At 42.5% G+C, this 21,183-nt stretch overlaps 1 protein-coding gene across 1 annotated transcript in view; it reads left to right on the forward strand.

The window, feature by feature from the left end:
• Window positions 1-1,541: 1,541 nt before the first annotated feature.
• LOC139376884 (protein phosphatase 1 regulatory subunit 21-like) overlaps window positions 1,542-21,183 on the forward strand; it is a 27,911-nt gene continuing 8,269 nt past the window's right edge. Inside the window, exons 1-18 of the mRNA XM_071119858.1 lie at window positions 1,542-1,836; window positions 3,415-3,483; window positions 3,660-3,806; window positions 3,999-4,103; window positions 7,071-7,235; window positions 7,466-7,524; window positions 8,912-9,006; window positions 9,528-9,580; window positions 10,966-11,115; window positions 11,773-11,963; window positions 12,251-12,387; window positions 15,629-15,721; window positions 15,976-16,103; window positions 17,829-17,981; window positions 18,243-18,335; window positions 18,601-18,867; window positions 20,032-20,067; window positions 20,173-20,289. Coding sequence (XP_070975959.1) covers window positions 1,783-1,836; window positions 3,415-3,483; window positions 3,660-3,806; window positions 3,999-4,103; window positions 7,071-7,235; window positions 7,466-7,524; window positions 8,912-9,006; window positions 9,528-9,580; window positions 10,966-11,115; window positions 11,773-11,963; window positions 12,251-12,387; window positions 15,629-15,721; window positions 15,976-16,103; window positions 17,829-17,981; window positions 18,243-18,335; window positions 18,601-18,867; window positions 20,032-20,067; window positions 20,173-20,289 — 2,112 coding nt within the window. The 5' untranslated portion in view covers window positions 1,542-1,782. The remainder of the gene's footprint in view (window positions 1,837-3,414; window positions 3,484-3,659; window positions 3,807-3,998; window positions 4,104-7,070; window positions 7,236-7,465; window positions 7,525-8,911; window positions 9,007-9,527; window positions 9,581-10,965; window positions 11,116-11,772; window positions 11,964-12,250; window positions 12,388-15,628; window positions 15,722-15,975; window positions 16,104-17,828; window positions 17,982-18,242; window positions 18,336-18,600; window positions 18,868-20,031; window positions 20,068-20,172; window positions 20,290-21,183) is intronic.

A 21,183-nucleotide genomic window follows, 5' to 3' on the forward strand; every position in this document is an offset into this window, starting at 1 on the left:
AAGGACCTAAAACTAGGTAATTTTACTCTGATTGATGATTTTAAATCCCAGATTGGAGGGCTGCTGTATTTAAACTTGCTCTTTTAACTTGTTTTATGCACTTTGCGCCTTTTTAACTTGCATTCATTGTTATGTTTTATGGTTTGTTGTGTCTCATGTGTTTACTAAATGCAACATTTCTGTTGGATGTATTTTAAACATGTATTTCACTGGAGTATTTTGTCATTAACATTACACTGGGCTGAACTACACTCCAATATATTTTGTAACAAGATACTTTTGAGTGCTGTAATTTGTATTTTCAAAATACTTTATGCAATTTTTTATATTTTGTATAGCAGTTCACAATTTCGTGTCCCCTTTCACCCTGCATTGGTATCAGAAGTCTGACGGCATGCTCAATGAACTACACTGAACAAAAATACAAACACAATATGTTATGTGTGGGTCCCATGTTTCATGAGGTGAAATAAAAGATCCCAGAATGTTCCATATGTTCAAAAAGCTTATTTCTCTCAAATATTTTTCTCAAATTAGTTTACATCCCTGTTAATGAGCATTTCTCCTTTGCCAAGATAATCAATCCACCAGACAGGTGTAACATATCAAGAAGCTGATTAAACAGCATGATCATTACACAGGTGCACCTTGTGCTGGGGACAATAAAAGGCCACTCTAAACCGTGCAGTTTTGTCACACAACACAATGCCGTAGATGTCTCAAGTTTTGAGGGAGCATGCAATTGGCATGCTGACTGCAGGAATGTCTACCAGAGCTGTTGCCAGAGAATTTAATGTTGATTTCTCTACCACAAACACGTCAACTTATTCACCTGAAGAATTGATTTCTGCATGGTGCACCTTTTAAGTATTTCATTAAATATATTTCAAAATACAATCATTTTGTTGTTTATTTTTATACATTGATCATTATGGTATTTTGTAATTGTATTTTGTGTAATTTAATTTTGGAAGTTTTGCACACCCTTGACTACAGTATATTTATGCTGCTTTCTTGCAGTCACAGTGTGACCTCTGGTTAAATAAATTATAAAGGATTGTAGTTACATGTAGTTATAGTTTCCCTTTACATAATCTTGGAACACTTTGCAGAAAGACCTGGAACTAACCAGCACATTTTACACTTTTTGACCACAGTAAAAGTCCAGCAACACTTCCTATGACCTATCTTTTTGTTCAAACTCACCTGATTTATTTTCTAGGGACTCCAGTGAGTAGACTAGACCCTAGTTTTATGGACACACATTCGATAGTTTTCCTGTGCAGTGCTATATGTGTATACTGTATACAGAAATGTGTTATTCTTTATTTGACATTGAAACATGTTTTCGTGGTTCAAATGTCACTTAAATAAGAACAAATATTAATCATTGTTAAGTTATACACAATTATTTTTCATATAATAAAATATACCGTTTATTGATACTTTTCTACTCTTACGTGAAGGACTTTTATTTGGAAAATTCACTGACCCGGAAGTGCTTTTTTATTTATTGTTGCTGGATCGTTAGCTTACTAGCTAGCTGAATAACATCCGGCTTTACCACTCAATCAGATTATAGAATAGCTATCCTCCCCTTCCTACATGGCATGAAACTGTTTATCAGACACTTGCACCAACTGTCATTCAGATAAAGAAACGGCAAGCTAACTCGTCAGTGTACCTGCGCTACAGTAACTAGCCAGTTTATTTTCTCGCGTTAGCTAGCTATTCCATTACATATTGGTTATCCAGCTAACTAGCTTTATTTTTCCTAAAGCAATGGCTGCAGACCTGCAAGCGAAATACACCAAATTGGCCCTGGAGTATTCAAAGGTAAGCAGTTATTTGTTGCTCTATCGTTAGCCACTGTTCTTGGCTATTTAATCCGATTGCTGATTCATTCTAACTAACGTGCAAGGTACCCTATCAAAAGTATGTGGACACCTGCTCGTCGAAAATCTCATTCCAAAATCATGGGCATTAATATGGAGATGGCCCCCCCTTCGCTGCTATAACATCCTCCACTCTTCTGGGAAGGCTTTCTACTAGATATTGGAGCATTGCTGCGGGACTTGCTTCCATTTAGCCACGAGCATTAGTGAGGTCGGCACTGATGTTGGGCGATTAGGCCTGGTTTGCAGTCGGTGTATCAATTCATCCCAAAGGTGTTCGATGGGGTTGATGTCAGGGCTCTGTGCAGGCCAGTCAAGTTCTTCCACACTGATCTAACAAAATATTTCTGTATGGACCTCGCTTTGTGCACAGGGGCATTGTCATGCGGAAACAAGAAAGGGCCTTGCCCAAACTGTTGCCGCAAAGTTGGAAGCACAGAACCATCTAGAATGTCATTCATTGTATGCTCTAGCATTAAGATTTCCCTTCACTGGAACTAAGGGGCATAGCCTGAACCATTATTCCTCCTCCACCAACCTAAAAAATAAAGGGTGCTGTCCAAAATATCTAGTTACTTAGCTCGATCTGTTTCCAATCAAGTTCCTTTTCAGGGTGTCACTACTCACTAGTGTGTCACCCTCCTGGGTGTATTGTCAAGTATAGAGAGAGCAGCCCATTAATAGGTTGATTTGTGTTTGTGATAATCGAAGGCAATATTTGGTGTCTTTACTGCACTGTTTACTATGAACGTGAACTGTGTACAGCAAGGGATGTAGCTAACTGCTGTCAATCAATCAAAACAATCTCATAGTGAACATTATTTTGGTTGGTTTCTTCATTCTATGATTTAGCCTAGGTCACTGCCTGATATGTCAGCTGACACTCACAATGTGTCTGTCTTTTATGACAAAGGGAGGAGGGTAGGCCAGAACAGAAGCCACCCTTCTCTAAACAATACAATGTTACATAGCCTGAGTAAAACACGGGCAGCCATGTTCTTCAAATCCCCTATCATACATTAGGTAGAAAATGGATTGGTATCCATGTCAATAGTACCCATCCTTAAACCCCTTTTTAAGCATATTAAAATAAATGTCAGTTAGACTGACTAGCTTTGGTTAATATAAGAACCATTCTCCTGACCAACACTGTCAGTTGACAGGCAGTGAATGGAATGCATGGTGTTTCCTGTCTGACTGTTGTAAAACCATAGCTCCCCGCTGGCCAATTTCCTGTTATTTCTATTTTCCATTAAATATGGGGTGTAGTTTCCCAATAAGCAGCAACATTCACCCAACCTTCAGAAATGTTAGTGCAGTCATGCATTGCAGTGGAGTTATCCATATTTGATGATTTAACAATATGTCTCACAAAATAAATCCATAAAATAGCTATGAGGCTTTGCTTAGAAGCCAAAGGCCGAGGCAATTTAGGTAAATTTGGCCAGTTTGGTCTTTAGAGGTGGTGTGTCTGCAGTAGACCTACAGCTCAGTGTCTATATTCCCCATGTCTCCATAGCTCCGGGCACAGAACCAGGTCTTGAAGAAAGGTGTGGTAGATGAGCAGGCCAGCTCTACCTCTCTTAAGGTACAGAACCATTCAGAGCCCTCTGGAATAGGGTTTCAAAATTCTAATTTCCAATCCTGGTTGGAGGAAATAATCAGGAAGGGAATCCTCCAACCAGGAATTCTGAAAAACCTGGGAATTTTGGGTGATATACTTTAAAATCACTGAGCGTCTTCTCCTCCACACCGACACTACAGGATCAGGTGAAGCAGCGAGAACAGAGCCTGAGGAAGGTGGAGCAGGAGATGGACAGTCTCACCTTCAGGAACCAGCAGCTGGCTAAGAGAGTAGAGCTGCTGCAAGAGGAACTGTCTGCCAGCGAGGCCAAGGGCAAGAAGAGCAAGGTAGAGACAGACAGTGGTCCTCTGTAGCTCAGTTGGTAAAGCATGGCTCTTGCAACGACCAAGATCAGTTTAAGCAAGGCAAAATGCAGAATCACTAATCTCGATCACATAATGAGTATTCATTTGGGATGCAAGGTGATTTGTCGATCAGTGATTCGGTGTAGTCGATCTCAGACACTTTCTCTTCACCAGAACAAAGGGGACTCCCCCTCCCAACAGGGCTTGCAGCAGACCCAGAGTGTGTTTGATGAGGACCTGCAGAAGAAGATCCAGGAGAACGAGAGGCTTCACATCCAGGTATGTCTGTGTCTGAGACATGGGAGTGTATACAATGCATTTGGGAAGTATTCAGACCCCTTCCCTTTCTCCACATTTTGATACGTTACAGCCTTATTCTACAATGGGTTAAAAAAAAAAAGATTCCTCATCAATCTACACACAATACCCCATCATAACAAAGCAAATACAGGTTTTTAGAATTAAAACAGTAATACCTTATTTACCTAAGTATTGAGACCCTTTGCTATGAGACTTGAAATTGAGGTCAGGTGCATCCTGTTTCCATTGATCATCTTTGAGATTTCTACATCTTTATTGGAGACCACCTGTGGTAAATTCAGTTGATAGGACATGATTTGGGAAGGCACACAGTTGTCTATATAAGGTCCCACAGTTGACAGTGCATTTCAGAGCAAAAACCAAGCCATGAGGTCAAAGGCATTGTCCGTAGAGCTCCAAGACAGGATTGTGTCGAGGCACAGATCTGGGGAAGGGTACCAAAAAATGTCTGCAGCATTGAAGGCCCCCAAGAATATAGTGACCTCCATCATTCTTAAATGGAAGAAGTTTGGAACCACCAAGACTCTTCCTAGAGCTGGCTGCCTCCCAAAGTGAGCAATTGGGGGACAAGGGCATTGTTCAGGGAGGTGACCACAAACCCGATGGTCACTCTGACAGAGCTCTAAAGTTCCTCTCTGGAGATGGGAGAACCTTCCAGAAGGACAACCATCTCTGCAGCACTCTACCAATCAGGCCTTTATGGTAGAGTGGCCAGATGGAAGCCACTTCTCAGTAAAAGGCACATGACAGCCCACTTGTAGTTTGCCCAAAGGCATTTAAAGGACACTGAACATGAGAAACAAGATTCTGTGCTCTGATGAAACCAAGATTGAACTCTTTGGCCTGAATGCCAAGCATCACATCTGGAAGAAACCTGGTACCATCCCTACAGTGGAATGTGGTGGCAGCATCATGCTGTGGGGATATTTTTCAGCAGCAAGGACTGGGAGAACCCGATCAAACATCTCAGAAACCTGAAAATAGCTGTGCAGCGACGCACCCCATCCAAACTGACAAGAGCTTGAGAGGATCTGCAGAGAAGAATGGGAGAACCTCCCCAAATACAGGTGTTCCAAGCTTGTAGCGTCATACCCAAGAAGATTTGAGGCTGTAATCGCTGTCTAAGGTGCTTCAACAAAGTACTGAGTAAAGGGTCTGAATACTTATGTAAATATTTTATTCACATGTTTTATGTGCATTTGCTAAAATGTCTAAACATGTTTTTACTTTGTCATTATGGGGTATCGTGTGTAGATATATTTTTCCCCCTCATCAATCTAATCCATTTTAGAATAAGGCTGTAACGAAACAAAATGTGGAAAAAGTCAAGGGATCTGAATACTTTCCATATGCACTGTATACAGTTGAAGTCTGAACTAGTCATTAAAACTAGTTTTTCAACCGCTCCACACATTTCTTGTTAACAAACGATAGTTTTGGCAAGTCAGTTAGGACATCTACTTTGTGCATGACACAAGTCATTTTTCCAACAATTGTTTACAGACAGATTGTTTCACTTATAATTCACTGTATCACAATTCCAGTGGGTCAGAAGTTTACATACACTAAGTAGACTGTGCCTTTTAAACAGCTTGGAAAATTCCAGAAAATGATGTCATTGCTTTAGAAGCTTCTGATAGGCTAATTGACATCATTTGAGTCAATTGGAGGTGTACCTGTGGATGTATTTCAAGGCCTACCTTCAAACTCAGTGCCTCTTTGCTTGACATCCTGGGAAAATCACAAATCAGCCTCAGAAATTGTAGACCACCACAAGTGTAGTTCATCCTTGGGAGCAATTTCCAAATGCCTGAAGGTACCACATTCACCTGTACAAACAATAGTACGCAAGTATAAACACCAAGGGACCACGCAGCCGTCATACCGCTCAGGAAGGAGACGCATTCTGTCTCCTAGAGATGAACGTACTTGGTGCGAAAAGTGCAAATCAGTCCCAGAACAACAGCAAAGGAACTTGTGAAGATGCTGGAGGAAACCGGTGCAAAAGTATCTATATCCACAGTAAAACGAGTCCTATATCGACATAACCTGAAAGGCCGCTCAGCAAGGAAGAAGCCACTGCTCCTAAACCGCCATAAAAAACCCAGACTACGGTTTGCAACTGCACATGGGGACAAAGATCGTACTTTTTGGAGAAATGTCCTCTGGTCTGATGAAACAAAAATAGAACTGTTTGGCCATATGACCATCGTTGTGTTTGGAGGGAAAAGGGGGATGCTTGCAAGCCGAAGAACACCATCCCAACTGTGAAGCACGGGGGTGGCAGCATCATGTTGTGGGGGTGGCAGCATCATGTTGTGGGGGTGCTTTTCTGTAGCAGGGACTGGTAGATGGAATCATGAGGATGGAAAATGATGTGGATATATTGAAGCAACATCTCAAGACATCAGTCACCCAACTTATTGTGGGAAGCTTGTGGAAGGCTACCTGAAACGTTTGACCCAAGTTAAACAATTTAAAGGCAATGCTACCAAATACTAATTGAGTGTATGTAAACTTCTGACCCACTGGGAATGTGATGAAAGAAATAAAAGCTGAAATAAATCACTCTACTATTATTCTGACATTTCACATTCTTAAAATAAAGTGGTGATCCTAACTGACCTAAGACAGGGAATTTTTACTAGGATTAAATGTCAGGAATTGTGAAACTGAGTTTAAATGTATTTGGCTAAGGTGTACGTAAACTTCCGACTTCAACTGTATGTATGGGCAAGTGTTTACAAAGAGACTACTGGCTTGAATGTGTACTACATAATGTATTTGATCAGTTGTTTTTGTGAGCTGGTCTGTTCTAGAATGTGTGTCTGAGAATGATGATGATATTTTTAGAATTCTTATAAGGTGATGCCCAAAGAAATGTTTAATCCTTGGTTGGACAATAAAGTTATGTTCTATTCTAAGTTCTATGAGGCTGATGAGCAGCACAGGCAGCAGGAGTCTCAGCTGAAGGTCCAGTTGGAAGAGCTGGAGAGAGACCACGAACAGCACCAGGCCATAGTGGATGGACTCACCTCCAAATACATGGACACTATTGAGAGACTACAGAGTGACAAGGCCAGACTAGAGGTGAGAGGGAGGGGAGGTGGAGAGTAGTGGATGTCTCAACTCCAACTACATGGACACTATTGAGAAGCGTTAGTGACAAGGTCTGAGTAGAGGTGAGATGGCGAGAGAGACGGCTGGAAGGAGGATGAGGGCAAGTGGGAAGCGACTGAACAAAGGCAAAACTCAATCTTTTGTTATTGGTAAATGATAGAATAGTAATACATGATGCTATTTTCTGTGTACTCCTACAGGTGAAATCCCAGACTCTGGAGAGGGAAGCTAAAGAGTGCAGAGCTCGGACAGAGGAATGGTAAATAACTTGTTCTAATCTACACATGTACCAGTTAGATATACACTGAGTGTACAAAACATTAAGATCACCTTCCAAATATTGAGTTGCAATCCTTTTGCCATTAGAACAGCCTCAATTTGTTGGGGCATGGATTCAACAAGGTGTTGAAAGCATTCCACAGGGATGCTGGCCCATGTTGACCTCTTTGCGAGGCATTGGAAAACCTGGTCTTTGTGGTTAAAGCTGTTTGAAATTCACTGCTGGACTGAGTGACCTTACAATTATCTGTATGAGATAATACAGAGGTAGTCATTCAAAAATCATGTTAACATAATTATTGCACACAGAGTGAGACCATGCAACTTATGTGATTTGTTGAGCACATTTTTACTCCTGAATGTAGTTTAGGCTTGCCGTAACAAAGGGGTTGAATACTTATTGACTCAATACATTTCAGATTTTCATTTTTGATTTAATTTGTGAACATTTCCACTTTGACATTATGGGGTATTGTCACTGGCCTACACACAATCAAAATGTAATCCATTTTAAATTCAGGCTGTAACACAACAAAATGTGGAAACGTCAAGGGTGTGAATACCTTCTGAAGGCCCTGTAGATAATCTTTGATCAGCCTACTGGCCTTACCTAGTGAGTTACACTGAGTGTTAAAAAAACATTAGCAACATCTTCCTAATATTGAGTTACACTGCATTTTGCCCTCAGAACAGCCTCAATCCGTTGGGGCATGGACTCTACAAGGTGTCCAAAGCATTCCACAGGGATGCTGGCCCATGTTGACTCCAATGCTTCCCACAGTTTAAGTTGGCTGGATGTCCTTTGGGTGGTGGACCATTCTTGATACACACAGGAAACTGTTGAGCGTAAAAAACCCGTTGCAGTTCTTGACACACTCAAACTGGAGCACCTAGCACCTACTATCATCCCAGCCAGCCAAACCCTCCCCTAACCCGGACAAAGCTGGGCCAAATGTGCGCCGCCTCATGGGTCTCCCGGTCGGGGCCGGCTGTGACACAGCCCGGGATCAAACACAGATCTGTAGTGACGCTTCTAGCGCTGTGATGCAGTGCCTTAGACCACTGCGCCACTCGGGAGGCCCCATCTACACAGATTTGAAGTGGATTTAACGGGTGACATCAATAAGGGATCATAGGCTGACCAGGTGCCTCCAAGTGAAAGCAGGTGATCCTAATGGTTTGTACACTCAGTGTAGATGGAGAATGATTGTATGTATCTGGTAGAGGACTTGTGGTTAACATGATGGAATAATGAGGGTTGTAATAATGTGGATAGGGAAGTATTTAATATGGTCACTGAGTGGTCATTCACCATCTCCTGATTCCTCTACCCTCCCTTCCTCTCACAATCATCCCTCTCTCTCCAGTCAGCAGCAGTTGAGGAAGTGTCAGTCAGAGCTCAACAGACATGTGAAAAAGAGCAGCATTGTCATCCAAGAGAAAGTGCCCTTCAACGACACCAGTGAGTACTATGCAACATTTCACTGACCCAGATCATGTTTATTAGGAAGAAAACCGACTGAAAGAGTAAGGGACTACCTGGATTTGTCTCATTATACATTTTCTGTTGCAGTGTGTGCTCTAATGAACACAACCTTGTAGAAACATCACTGATGATGGTTTATCTATGAGTCTTCCCATTCTAAGACATGACACCCACACATATATATGTATGCAGTACTAACTACTAATGAAATTGAATTACTTTTCTCTCACTGACGCTGTAAGAGGAAAACTGAAGCACTGTGTAATGTGTGCCATGCCATGCCACTAGAGCCCTGTTTTCCTCAGATGGTTTTCATGCTAAATGAAGGACCGACCTATGACATGCCGCCATTCGGCGCTTTAAAGGAATAGTGCAAGATTTTGGCTATTAAGCACCCAGAGTCAGATGAACTCATGGATACCGTTTGTATGTCTCTGCGTGCAGTTTGAGCCGTTGCTCGCAACCTCTCCTTTAAATTTCCCTCCCTTTTTCTCTAGAATTCAGTGACTACAACAGTCTCAACGTTCCACCACACAACAGAAGACACCAGGTGAGAGGAAGTCCTATAGGAGGCATCAACAAGATTATATATTTTTTTATTGATTGGATGGTCGGGCCAGAACATAATTACAAATTATTTGTAGACTGCAAATTGATCACAAGAAGCCGAAACTGATATATTGTAAAAATTATATTTTTTTAACCTTGCTTACAAGGTTTGAAATGAACACCCGCTAAATGCGGGTTGAACTATGAACCCTACAATATATATCCCACATTGCCCAACGAGCAGCGACGATGCCTGGCTGGGGAGCTGTGAGCAGTGTGATTTAAGTGCTGAAGATACATTTTTAGGAGCACTGCGCACAGGCATACAAGTTGGTCTAATTTACTAAAGTCAACTAGTGAGACTTTGTGTTTCTTGACAATTTACATTGTTTTGTTTACAAGAGGTTGTTTTTCAATGTTGGAGTTTGTTTCAACTTCTAGCGAAGACATTCTCTTGCTCACACAGGCACACTGTCACTAAGCAGTTGAGAAAATGTCTCATCTGTGATATTTAGGTTAAAATATTCGGGCCACAAAAATGCCATTCCTGTGTTGTCTTGGCTGTGTGCTTAGGGTCGTTGTCCTGTTGGAAGGTGAACTTTCACCCAGCCTTAGGTCCTGAGCACTCTGGACCAGGATTTCGTCAAGTATCTCTCTGTACTTTGTTTCGTTCATCTTCGTCTCGATCCTGACTAGTCTCCCAGTCCCTGCCGCAGAAAATATCCCCACATCATGATGCTGCCACCACCATGCTTCGTGACACTTGGCATTCAGGCCAAATAGTTCAATCTTGGTTTCATCAGACCAGAGATTCTTCTTTCTCATGGTCTGAGAGTCTTTAGGTGCCTTTTGGCAAACTCATAGCGGGCTGTCATGTGCCTTTTACTGAGGAGTGGCTTCCGTCTGGCCACTCTACCATAAAGGGCTAATTGGTGGAGTGCTGCAAAGGTGGTTGTCCTTCTGGAAGGTTCTCCCATCTCCACAGAGGAGCTCTGAATACTTTCCAAAGGCACTGTATATACACAGTATGTTTTTAATTTGTAAAAAAAATCAATGGCTGGTGGACCAGAAGGTTAGTTTAAAGCCCAGACCACATATCTCTATTGTGTGTAGGAATACTTTGGAACTGATTTCCCAAATTAAAATCACTTGGAACTGATTTGCTGGTGTTTTTAGACTTGTGTCCCAAAATGTTTTTGCTAAGAGAATTGGGGGGGCAAAAAAAATCACAGGCCACTAGTTGGGTAACCCTGAACTATAGCATGATCCTGTATTATTGTTTCTTTCCCCATATTTTATATAACAGTTAGGGCTCCATCATACGTTGTCATTGTAGATATGTGGTCCAGAGTTTTGGTACTAATTTCTCATTTTCCTGTCCTCTAGTTGAAGGCCCGAGACGTGGCTGGTCAGGCCTTGGGCTTCGTCCAGGACATAGTGGCTGCTCTGTTAAACTTCCACTCCTACACAGAGCAGAGGGTACACATCTACCCTCTGGACTCCTCTATCGAACACATCTCACCACTCAACCAGAAGGTCAGGGATACACACACACACACACCCACACACACAGTCTATGCCCTGACATCCTGTTTTTGTCATTTAGCAGATGCTCTTATCCATACGTGTCAAACTCATTCCAGAGGGCCGAATGTCTTTGGGTTTTCGCTCCTCCCTTGTACTGGATTGATGAATTTAAAGGTCACTAATTAGTCCTATATACCAGGCGGTGTCAGAGGAAGGCCCCAAAAAATGTCAGACTCCAGTCAGCCAAGTCAGACTATTCTCTCTGCTACCGCACGGCAAGCGGTACTAGAGCGCCATGTCCCCCCCAAGCCATGAACAATTAATCAACTGCCTCGCTATTGTTATTTTGTTTTTATTCATTTTTTTACTTTCGTTTATTTAGTATATATTTCCTTAACTCTTTATTGAACTGCATTGTTGGTTAAAGGCTTTTAAGTAAGCATTTCATGGTAAGGTCTGTTGTATTCGGCACGTGACAAATACAATTTGATTTGATAACTAGTAAGGCACTCACCTCATTGGGTTGTCTAGGGCTTAATTGAAAGCAAAACCAAAAACCCTCCGTGGAATGAGTTTGACACCCCTGCTCTTATCCATAGTGACATACAATAAGTGATTTTGGCTGAAGTAGGTAAGATGAACTCTCCTCTGCAATCTTTTCCCCAGTTCTCCCAGTATCTACATGAGAATGCAGCCTATGTGCGCCCCCTGGAGGAAGGACTAGTGCAACTACACCAGAGCATCACAGAGGACACCGTAACAGTGCTGGAGACTGTGGGGAAACTCAAGGACTTTGCCGATCACTTCACCTCCTACACCCACTTTCTGCAGAAGATTCTACCATACCAGCTCAAAAGGTTAGTACTCATTACATTAGGTAATGTGTACTGTATGCATGCGTGTGTGTGTGTGTTCCTCCCTATCCACCTCTTCTTTTTCCCCTCCCCAACCTGGAGGAAGAGTACGGCCCCTCTCTGTACCTGAGCCCTCACCTCTGAGTGTGTGTGTTTCTTTATGGCTGCGTTTACACAGGTAGCCCAATTCTGATATTTTTTTCCTACTAATTGGAAAATATCAGAATTGGGCTGCCTGTGTAACTGCAGCCGATGTGTCTCACCCTCTCCTCCTCTCTTCTCCTCACCAGTCTGGAGGAAGAGTGCTGGACTCCTCTGTGTACCTCCTCTCTCACCTCGAAGAACCAGGAGCTGCAGAGTGACATGAAGAGAATCACTTCTTTGTTCGACAAACTACACAGCTACATCAGCCTACTGGCCTTACCTAGTGAGTTAACACAAAGAACAGAAGTGAGAGGACTGACTCTGCGCCAAAATCAGTCCGCGCAAGAATAAAGCGTGAAGAAGACCAAGTGGGATTTTTTTAGTATGGAGGGTGTTAGGGTTGGGTGGATTTCCATACCTTCATACAGTTCCTGTACCATACCGGGGTATACGGTATTACCAGCAGTGCACATAGGGGGCGCTATTTCTTTCAGAGTATAAAAAATGTATATCATGCTAACAAAGTACTAGTGAATTCCTATATTGGATGCTAACTAAATGCTAACAAGCACAAGCGAACATAAACTAAATGCAAGTACAGACAACCCAACTCATAAAGTTATACAAATGTCTCAAAAGGCAACTCACACTTTATCCAGGAGGGGATTGATCGTCTGCTGTAACCAAGAAGCTTGAACTTGCACACTAACCATCACACACTAACCAGCTAGCAAGTTAGCAAACCAAATGCATAGCTGGAGCCCTGAGATGGAGAAAATCTATTTGGCATTTAGATAGTTAACTTATGTTTAAGATATTTAGTAGGGAATTTCAAGTGGAACTTGATCACCGCTTGTGCTGCTCAACAGTGGACATCGTGTCACAAAACGTAAGTTTAAAACACCAGTTTGCTCCATGTGATCTTTGTAAACAAACATATGTAACTGGCTCAATAGAATTTTTGTGAATGAAAAAGAAACAAAAATATTTGGGGGATGGTATTGAATATCATAGTCGGTTTTCGAAAATACCCCGGTATACCACTAAAGCCTAGAAGTGTGTCTAATTTTGTTAAGCAAGGCTTATTTGGTAGAATAGAAGTGGTTACGAATGTACTGATATAAGAGGATGCACGTGGCATCCCAGCAGCTTTGAGAAAAATATTTTATATCGGGCTTGTGCATGTTCACATGCATATCTGCCCTCTCATTGTCTAGGATGTTCCCGTCTCCTCCCGTTTTTGCAAATGTATTGAAAATGAAATTCAGAATGTTTTCTGTAAGTAATTCACACCACTGAGTCAATACATGTTATAATCTTTCTGGGTAAGTCTCTTAAGAGCTTTAAGAGCTTTGAACACCTGGATTGTCCAATATTTACCAATTGTATTATTTTCAAAATGTTTCAAGCTGTCAAATGGGTTGTTGATCATTGCTAGACAACCATTTGCAAGTCTTGCCATAGATTTTCAAGCAGATTTAAGTCAAACCTGAACATTCACTATCTTCTTGGTAAGCAACTCCAGTGTATATTTGGCCTAATGTTTTAGGTTATTGTCCTTCTGAAAGGTGAATTAATCTCCCAGTGTCTTGTTGAAAGTAGACTGAATCAGGTTTTCCTCTAGGATTTTGCTTGTGCTTTGTTCCATTCCACTCCTCAGTCCTTAATGATTACAAGCATACCCAATTACTCATATGATGCAGCCACCACAATGCTTACAAATATGGAGAGTGGTGTGTTCAGGAAAAAAGTGAATTGCTTTGCAACATTTTTTGCAGTATTACTTTAGTGCCTTGTTGCAAACAGGGTTCATGTTTTTGGAATACTTTTATTCTGTACAGGCTTCCTTCTTTTCACTCTGTCAATTAGGTTAGTATTGTGGAGTAACTTCAATGTTGATCCATCCTCAGTTTTCTCCTATCCAAGCCATTATATTCTATAACTGTTTTAGAGTCACCATTGGCCTCATGATGAAATCCCTGAGTGGTTTTCTTATTTTCCGGCAACTGAGTTAGGAAGGACACCTCTATCTTTCTAGTGACTGGGTGTATTGATAATTTATTAATTTGTGAACATTTCCACTTTGACATTATGGGGTATTATTGTGTGTAGGCCAGTGACAATCAAAATGTAATCCATTTTAAATTCAGGCTGTAACACAACAAAATGTTGAGAAAGTCTAGGGTTAGGAATACTTTCTGAAGGCCCTGTAGATAATGTTTGATTACCATCAGCCTACTGGCCTTGCCTAGTGAGTTACTGAGTGTAAAAGTTGCAGCCCTTTTTGCCCTCAGACCAGCCTAAATTCGTCGGGGCATGGAATCTACAAGGTGTCCAAAGCGTTCCACAGGGTTGCTGGCCCATGTTGACTCCAATGCTCCCCACAGTTGTCAAGTTAGCTGGATATACTTTGGGTGGTGGTCCGTTCTTGATACATACGAGAAACTGTTGTGTGAAACCCAGCAGTGTTCCAGTTGTTGAGACACTGAAACCGGTGCACCTGACACCTACTACCATAACCCGTTCAAAGGCACTTAAATCTTTCGTCTCCCTCATTCACCCTCTGAATGGCACACATACTGTACACAATCCAAGTCTCAATTGTCTCAAGCCTTCAAAATCCTCTTAACCGGTCTCCTCCCCTTCATCTACACTGATTTTGAAGTGGATTGAACAAGAGACATCAATAAGGGATCATAGCTTTCACCTGGTCAGTCTATGATATGGAAAGAGTAATGTTTTGTACACTCAGTGTACTGGCTTTACCTAGTGAGGAGAGAGAGGGACCGCTGTGCCACTCGGGAGTTCTATATCTGAGGCGTCACAGTGCTAGAGGTGTCACTATAGATCCTGGGCTGTATCACAACCGGCTATGATCGGGAGTCCCATAGGGTGGCACACAATTGGCCCGGGGTCGTCCTGGTTAGGGGAGGGTTTGGCCGTCATTGTAACTAAGAATTTGTTCTTATTAACTGCTTAACTTGACTAGTTTATTTTACTTTATAAAGTTGTTTTTTTACCCCTTTTTCTCCCAAATTTCGTGTTATCCAATTTGGTAGTTACAGTCCTGTCCCATTGCTGCAACTCTCTTACGGACTCGGGAGAGGTGAAGGTTGAGAGCCAAGCTTCCGCCGAAACAACACAACCCAGCCAAGCCTTACTGCTTCTTGACACGATGCCCACTTAACCCGGAAGCCAGCCGCACCAATGTGTTGGAGGAAACACCATACACCTGGCGACCGTGTCAGTGTGCATTGCGCCCGGCCCGCCACAGGAGTCGCTACTGCCCGTTGGAATAGGAATATCCCTAGCGGCCAAACCATCCCCTAACCCGGACGACGCAGGGCTAATTGGGCCGGCTGCGACAGAGCCTGGAGTCGAACCAGGATCTCTAGTGGCACTGCGCCACTCGGAAGACTGACTTTCCTAGTTAAATACAAATTAAATAAAAAATGTCAGCTTACTGGCCTTACTAGTGAGTAGTGTGGGACTTGAGGAAAATCATGTGTGCAATTGTTTTCCAGGTGTTCGACAGGACTCCATGCCCCAGAGCAGTTCCTCTGCTGTCTTCACCCAGCTAGCGGCCTGTCTACACAGCCTTCACGATGCGGTCAAAGGTGAAACCTTTTTTTTACTAGAAATTGTTATTTTGTCTGTTTTATAGACTAATGTTCAAGCCACTCTGTCCTTCCTCTGTGTTCTGTAGAGATGTTCAAGCTTAACTGTTATAAAGCAATATACCTGCAGGCTTCAAATAAAATGGAACCAATAACAGTCTAAGCCCCCTGTGCCATCCTTTAACTGTTGGTCTCCTTCCTGTGTGTGTTGAGATTATTTTGTATGTATAAGCTAAATCCCTCTGTCTCTACAGAGATGTCTACTCATTACAGCCAGAAGGCCAGTCTGGAACAGGAGTTGTCTACAATCACTCAGAAGCTCCGCACTACTAATGAGTGTCTGCTGGCTTCCCTGGGCTCCCTCACCAGCAGCACCGGCAAGGTAGGACCATTTACCGCTATAGAAACACTGGGAATGTATTAGTGATTGGGGGGAAAAAATAGATGCAGTTACATATCGCAATATTATTTTGGGATGATATTCTATCAATTCGGCTGTCCATTTATAATTATTATTTTTTTTAAATCTTCCTTGTTCTCGCTCTTATTTTTAAATGGTGAGCCAACATGTTTTCAGCACCATGACTGATCAAAACACATTTTCTCTTGTGTTTGCAGCAGACGTATAATGAGCAATATGTTTGGAACATCAAATCGCAATATATATTGTATCGGCACTGAAGTATGGTGATAATATCGTATCGTGAGTTCCCTGGCAGTTCCTGTCCCTATCTGTTATCACAACATCTGTGTCTAAATGGACACAACTGGCCCCAGCAAACAAGCACACTGACAGAGCTGCAGTTTTGGTTGGCATTCTCACAATGAAAAAATATTGATGGATTTTTGTCAGTAAAAAAATAAGACTATTTTTTACTTCCCGGGAATAGTCAATGACATCGGACTTATTTCCATTTCCCTATTTTTGCTGTTTTCTTTACATATTATGAGTTTAAGCAATAGTAGCAACTGCCTTGGTGTCTGGCTCATCGACCGTGAGGATTGGTTGTTTACAATACATGACCACTAATAAGAAGGGAGGGCTTAGTTGGGGCAGGAGGGATTTTTTTCACAGATCCGCAGCATATCAGAGCATTACAGCTGTGTACCCCAGATAAAAGGGGTGGGGGATGGGGGCTTTGAAACAGACGGGACAGTGAGTGGATACGTTTGTACTATACGTATGAGAGCCTTGCGGGAATTGGAACCACGACCGTACCAACTGATTGTATGTAGAGGAAGTCGATATGTTACTGTTATAACTGTAATAACCATACAGCTTATTTTTTGGTATTATAGTTATAATAGTAAAAGGCATGTTTTTAGTCTCTACTGCTGCCTGGCTGATGAATGCACCAGACAGACCGACTTGTTTGAGGTATGAGAGATGGACTACTGTTCTATGTTGTTGTGGAAGAACAGGGATGGAATGATCTGGGCTGGCTGGTTGCAGAGTTCTGAAGGATGTTTACTATGAGGTGATCTGAGTGGGCGAGTTGTTTTGAATGGCCTGGTGCCCTAGGTGGTCTAAAATGTGCAAACTCCGCCCACCCAGGCCACCTGGCCATGTTAAATAAAAAAGTAATACGAACTTGGTTAACAGTAGTGGGAGTGTAAAAAAAGAGGAGCAAGGCAATCGTCATATAATGAAAAGTGGGAGTGTGTATTAGAAATCTGTCAATCCCTTCCACTGACCTACTTAAAGGAATAGAGACGTAGTTGTGTTGGATAAGTGTGTATAGGAAAGTTTGACTTGGTGTTGTGGGTTTGTTTTAAGTGTGTGTATAGTGAAGTAATCATGACAAAAGATTTTATAAACTCCTTTCACATTAGTTTGTTTAATTGCACCTGTTTCACCCTCATATTGAAGCGTATACAATATTGACAGATTGAAAACGTATATTCTATGGCATTGTTGCACCGTGATATTGAAATAGTGGTGTGGACTACAACATATAGGCCTAGAAGACCATATATGGCTCACCAATACTGTTTATAAGAAGACCTTTATAAAGCTTATACTTCCTTAAAACAAATGATAAAGAATTGGTGTCTACCTGGATGATAAGTCTTACCGTAATATTTATTCTGTACTGTTTTTCTACAGATTGCGACGTTCTTCAGCAACAACCTGGATTTCTTCACGTCTTCGACAGGCTACAGTCCAAGAGGGGGGGCCGGGGCACTCAACCCCCTGCAGGCAGAGAGCATGCTGGGTAACAAGAAGAAGGCCTCTGACTACATGCATGCCATCAGAAAGGTCAGTAGCTTTCCCTCGCTTTGCTGGTCATGTCACCTTCACAGACCTGGGTTAAAATACTATTTAAACATCATTCAGCTGTGTTCAATTAAGCTCGCCTAGCAAAATAGAACCAATAAAATAGTCTTAAGTGTAAATCCTGCCCCATCTGGCACGCCAATCCAGGCTGCCTAAAGCAAACAGTGGAACATCCCCTTAACAATGATGTTGTGGTTCAGTATAACAGTGTGTATTTGACTCCTGTCCTGTCTGTGTATCCAGCCCAGACCAGAGACTGTTCCATACAGAGAGGCCCTGTTGCACCGCCGTGTTCTAACTAGCTCTACAGAGAGCAGAGAGGGACTCACACAACAGGTATTGTTTGTATTTCCACGCTCCTCTCTTCCCTTCTACCCTCCAGTCTGTTAGTACACACGTCTGACTCTTTATAATGCTCAAGGTAACCCATTTGGTTACTGACTTGGTAAGTGTGTTAGAGAAGTATAGTCCTCTTACCAACTCGCTCCTCTTCTTTCCGCCTCTCCTCACTGTGTCCTCTCCTCTGTGTCATCTCCTCCACTTCTCCATTTCCCTCTGTGTCCTCTCCTCTCCCTCTGTGTCCTCTCCTCTATCACCCCAGGTGGTGGCGAGCCAGGAGAAGATTGCTCGTCTGGAGCAGGAGAAGGAGCACTGGCTGCTGGAGGCCCAGCTGGGCAGGGTGAGGCTGGAGAAGGAGAGCCAACGCATCCATGACCTGGAGACACAGCTCTCCTCTGCCCTGGGAGGAGGCGGCAGCCCAGCTCACTCCCTGGGCCAGGCCCCGGGCAGCCCAGCCCTCACCAGCCTGGAGGACGGCGAGGTGGAGGAGAGAGGAGCAGGGAAGGAGGCTATGCTAAGCAACAGTCTGGTAGATATATCTTCACTCTTGTTTTTTCTTTACGGTTGCAAGAATCCTCAAAGGGATTTCAGGAAAACTGGTAAGTTTTGGAAACTTTCCGGAATTTTGCGACCTTATTTTTCTTCAACAGTGATTGAATTTGTCTTCATCCTCATGCTTAACAATACTACTTTGCAGTTGTGTGAGACTGGCATGATGTGAGATTAAATCTAGGGACATCATTCCTCCCTTTACAACCCTCCCCTTTCCTACAAAATGAGTCAGACACATCCTCGTGGGAGCAGCCGTAACATGCATTTGAGTGTTTTGGCTTCAGTGAAGGCGGTTGTGTTATCAGTGTCTAGTTAAGTTCCAATTATCTTTCCTTTGGCCCAAGGTGTGCTCTTGTTCATTTCCCTTCACTGATTTGAAAGTAAATGATGGGTATAAGGAATATGCTGGAAACTCCCACTAGCCCAAGCCTCTACAAATTGAAAGCTTTTTAATTTTTATATATATATATATATATATATTTATTTATTTTACCTTTTATTTAACTAGGCAAGTCAGTTAAGAACCAATTCTTATTTACAATGATGGGACTCCCAATCATGGCCGGTTGTGATACAGCCTGGTTGTGATACAGCCTGGAATCGAACCAGGGTCTGTAGTGACGCCTCTATCACTGAGATGCAGTGCCTTAGACTGCTGCATCACTCTGGAGCCCTAGTAGTGAACGAGAGTACACCTCATGAGAAAATAAATATTATTGGGAGGCACCAGCTTCCTTGTTTCATAATGCCTGTATTTTAATAGCATACTCAAGGTCCAGGATACACCCACTTAATCTGGTCCCAGATCTATTTGCGTTGTCAAGATCGCACAAATAGATCTGGGACCTGGCTAGCACCATGCTAGTCATTAACAACCAGCTAAACTCTTCATTCACAGGTGTCTATAAATGTAATTCCTTGCAGGTCCAGTTTCAGATACCATTAGGGGCCTGTAGTGTTTTATTGGATTTCAGTGGGTTTTATTAGCCTGGGCCCAGATCTGTTTGTGCTGTATAGCCAAAATTGACCATAGCAGTTGGCAGAAACGGATCTGGGACCAGGCTTGGTTAAATTTTTATAGCTTTCTCAATTCTCATAGGGAGTGAGGATCTAACTGTGTTTGTGTTTTTCATCTCATCAGGTTGGCATGTTAACCACAACTCCTACCAACGAGGATGTAAGTTTGTCTTGTTCTTCTTGACCCAACTATTCCTAGTGTAATTACAACACCGGTGTAAGAGCAATTTCATGTAAAGTTGTTGTCCTCTCTGTGTGCTTACAGGTGGGAGACGAGGAGTCCAGAGAACAGCTGATTAAGACTCACTACATGGCCAGAGTAGGAGAGCTCACCACACAGCTACAGGTCTCTGATAGCAAGGCGGTTAACTTCCATGCTGAGGTGAGATACTGGATCTAATTCCCATTCATAAACACAGAACTATTATTTCCTATTGAATGTAAAAGGATGTATAGATCTTATTTTGTTGGTGGATACTGGGGAGAGATATGGGGAACAAAGTCACATGAGTGCTCAATTTAGACGCTGCTATACAGAAGACTAACTTACTAGTTGTACAGTCACTTAACCATTTCCCCTCACGTCTTCCTTCCTCTAATACATACAGTGCATTCGGAAAGTATTCAGACACCTTGACTTTAAGTTACAGCCTTATTCTAAAATTTTCCCCCTCAAATCTGCACACAATACCTCATAATGACAATGAAAAAACAAGTTTTTATATATATATATATATATATATATATACACGGAAATATCACATTACTATTCAGACCCTTTACTCAGTACTTTGTTGAAGCACCTTTGGCAGCGATTACAGCCTTGCGTCTTCTTTGGTATGATGCTACAAACTAAGCACACCTGTATTTGGAGAGTTTCTCCCATTCTTCTCAAGCTCTGTCAGGTTGGATGGGGAGCATTGTTGCACAGATATTTTCAGGTCTCTCCAGAGATGTTTGTTCGGGTTCAAGTCCGGGGTCTGGCTGTGCCACTCAAGGACATTTAGAGACTTGTCCCGAAGCCACTCTTGCATTTTCTTGTCTGTGTACTTGGGGTCGTTGGTCTGTTGGAAGGTGAACCTTTGCCCCAGTCTGAGGTCCTGAGTGCTCTGGAGCAGGTTTTCATCAAGGATCTCTGTACTTTGCCTCAATCCTGACTAGTCTCCCAGTCCCTGCCGCTGAAAAACAATCCCACAGCATGATGCTGCCACCACCATGCTTCACCGTAGGGATGGGACTTTCTCATGGTCTGAGAGTCTCTAGGTGCCTTTTGGCA

The sequence above is a fragment of the Oncorhynchus clarkii genome, chromosome 20 (genome assembly GCF_045791955.1).
Source record: "Oncorhynchus clarkii lewisi isolate Uvic-CL-2024 chromosome 20, UVic_Ocla_1.0, whole genome shotgun sequence".
Classification (NCBI taxonomy): Eukaryota; Metazoa; Chordata; class Actinopteri; order Salmoniformes; family Salmonidae; genus Oncorhynchus; species Oncorhynchus clarkii.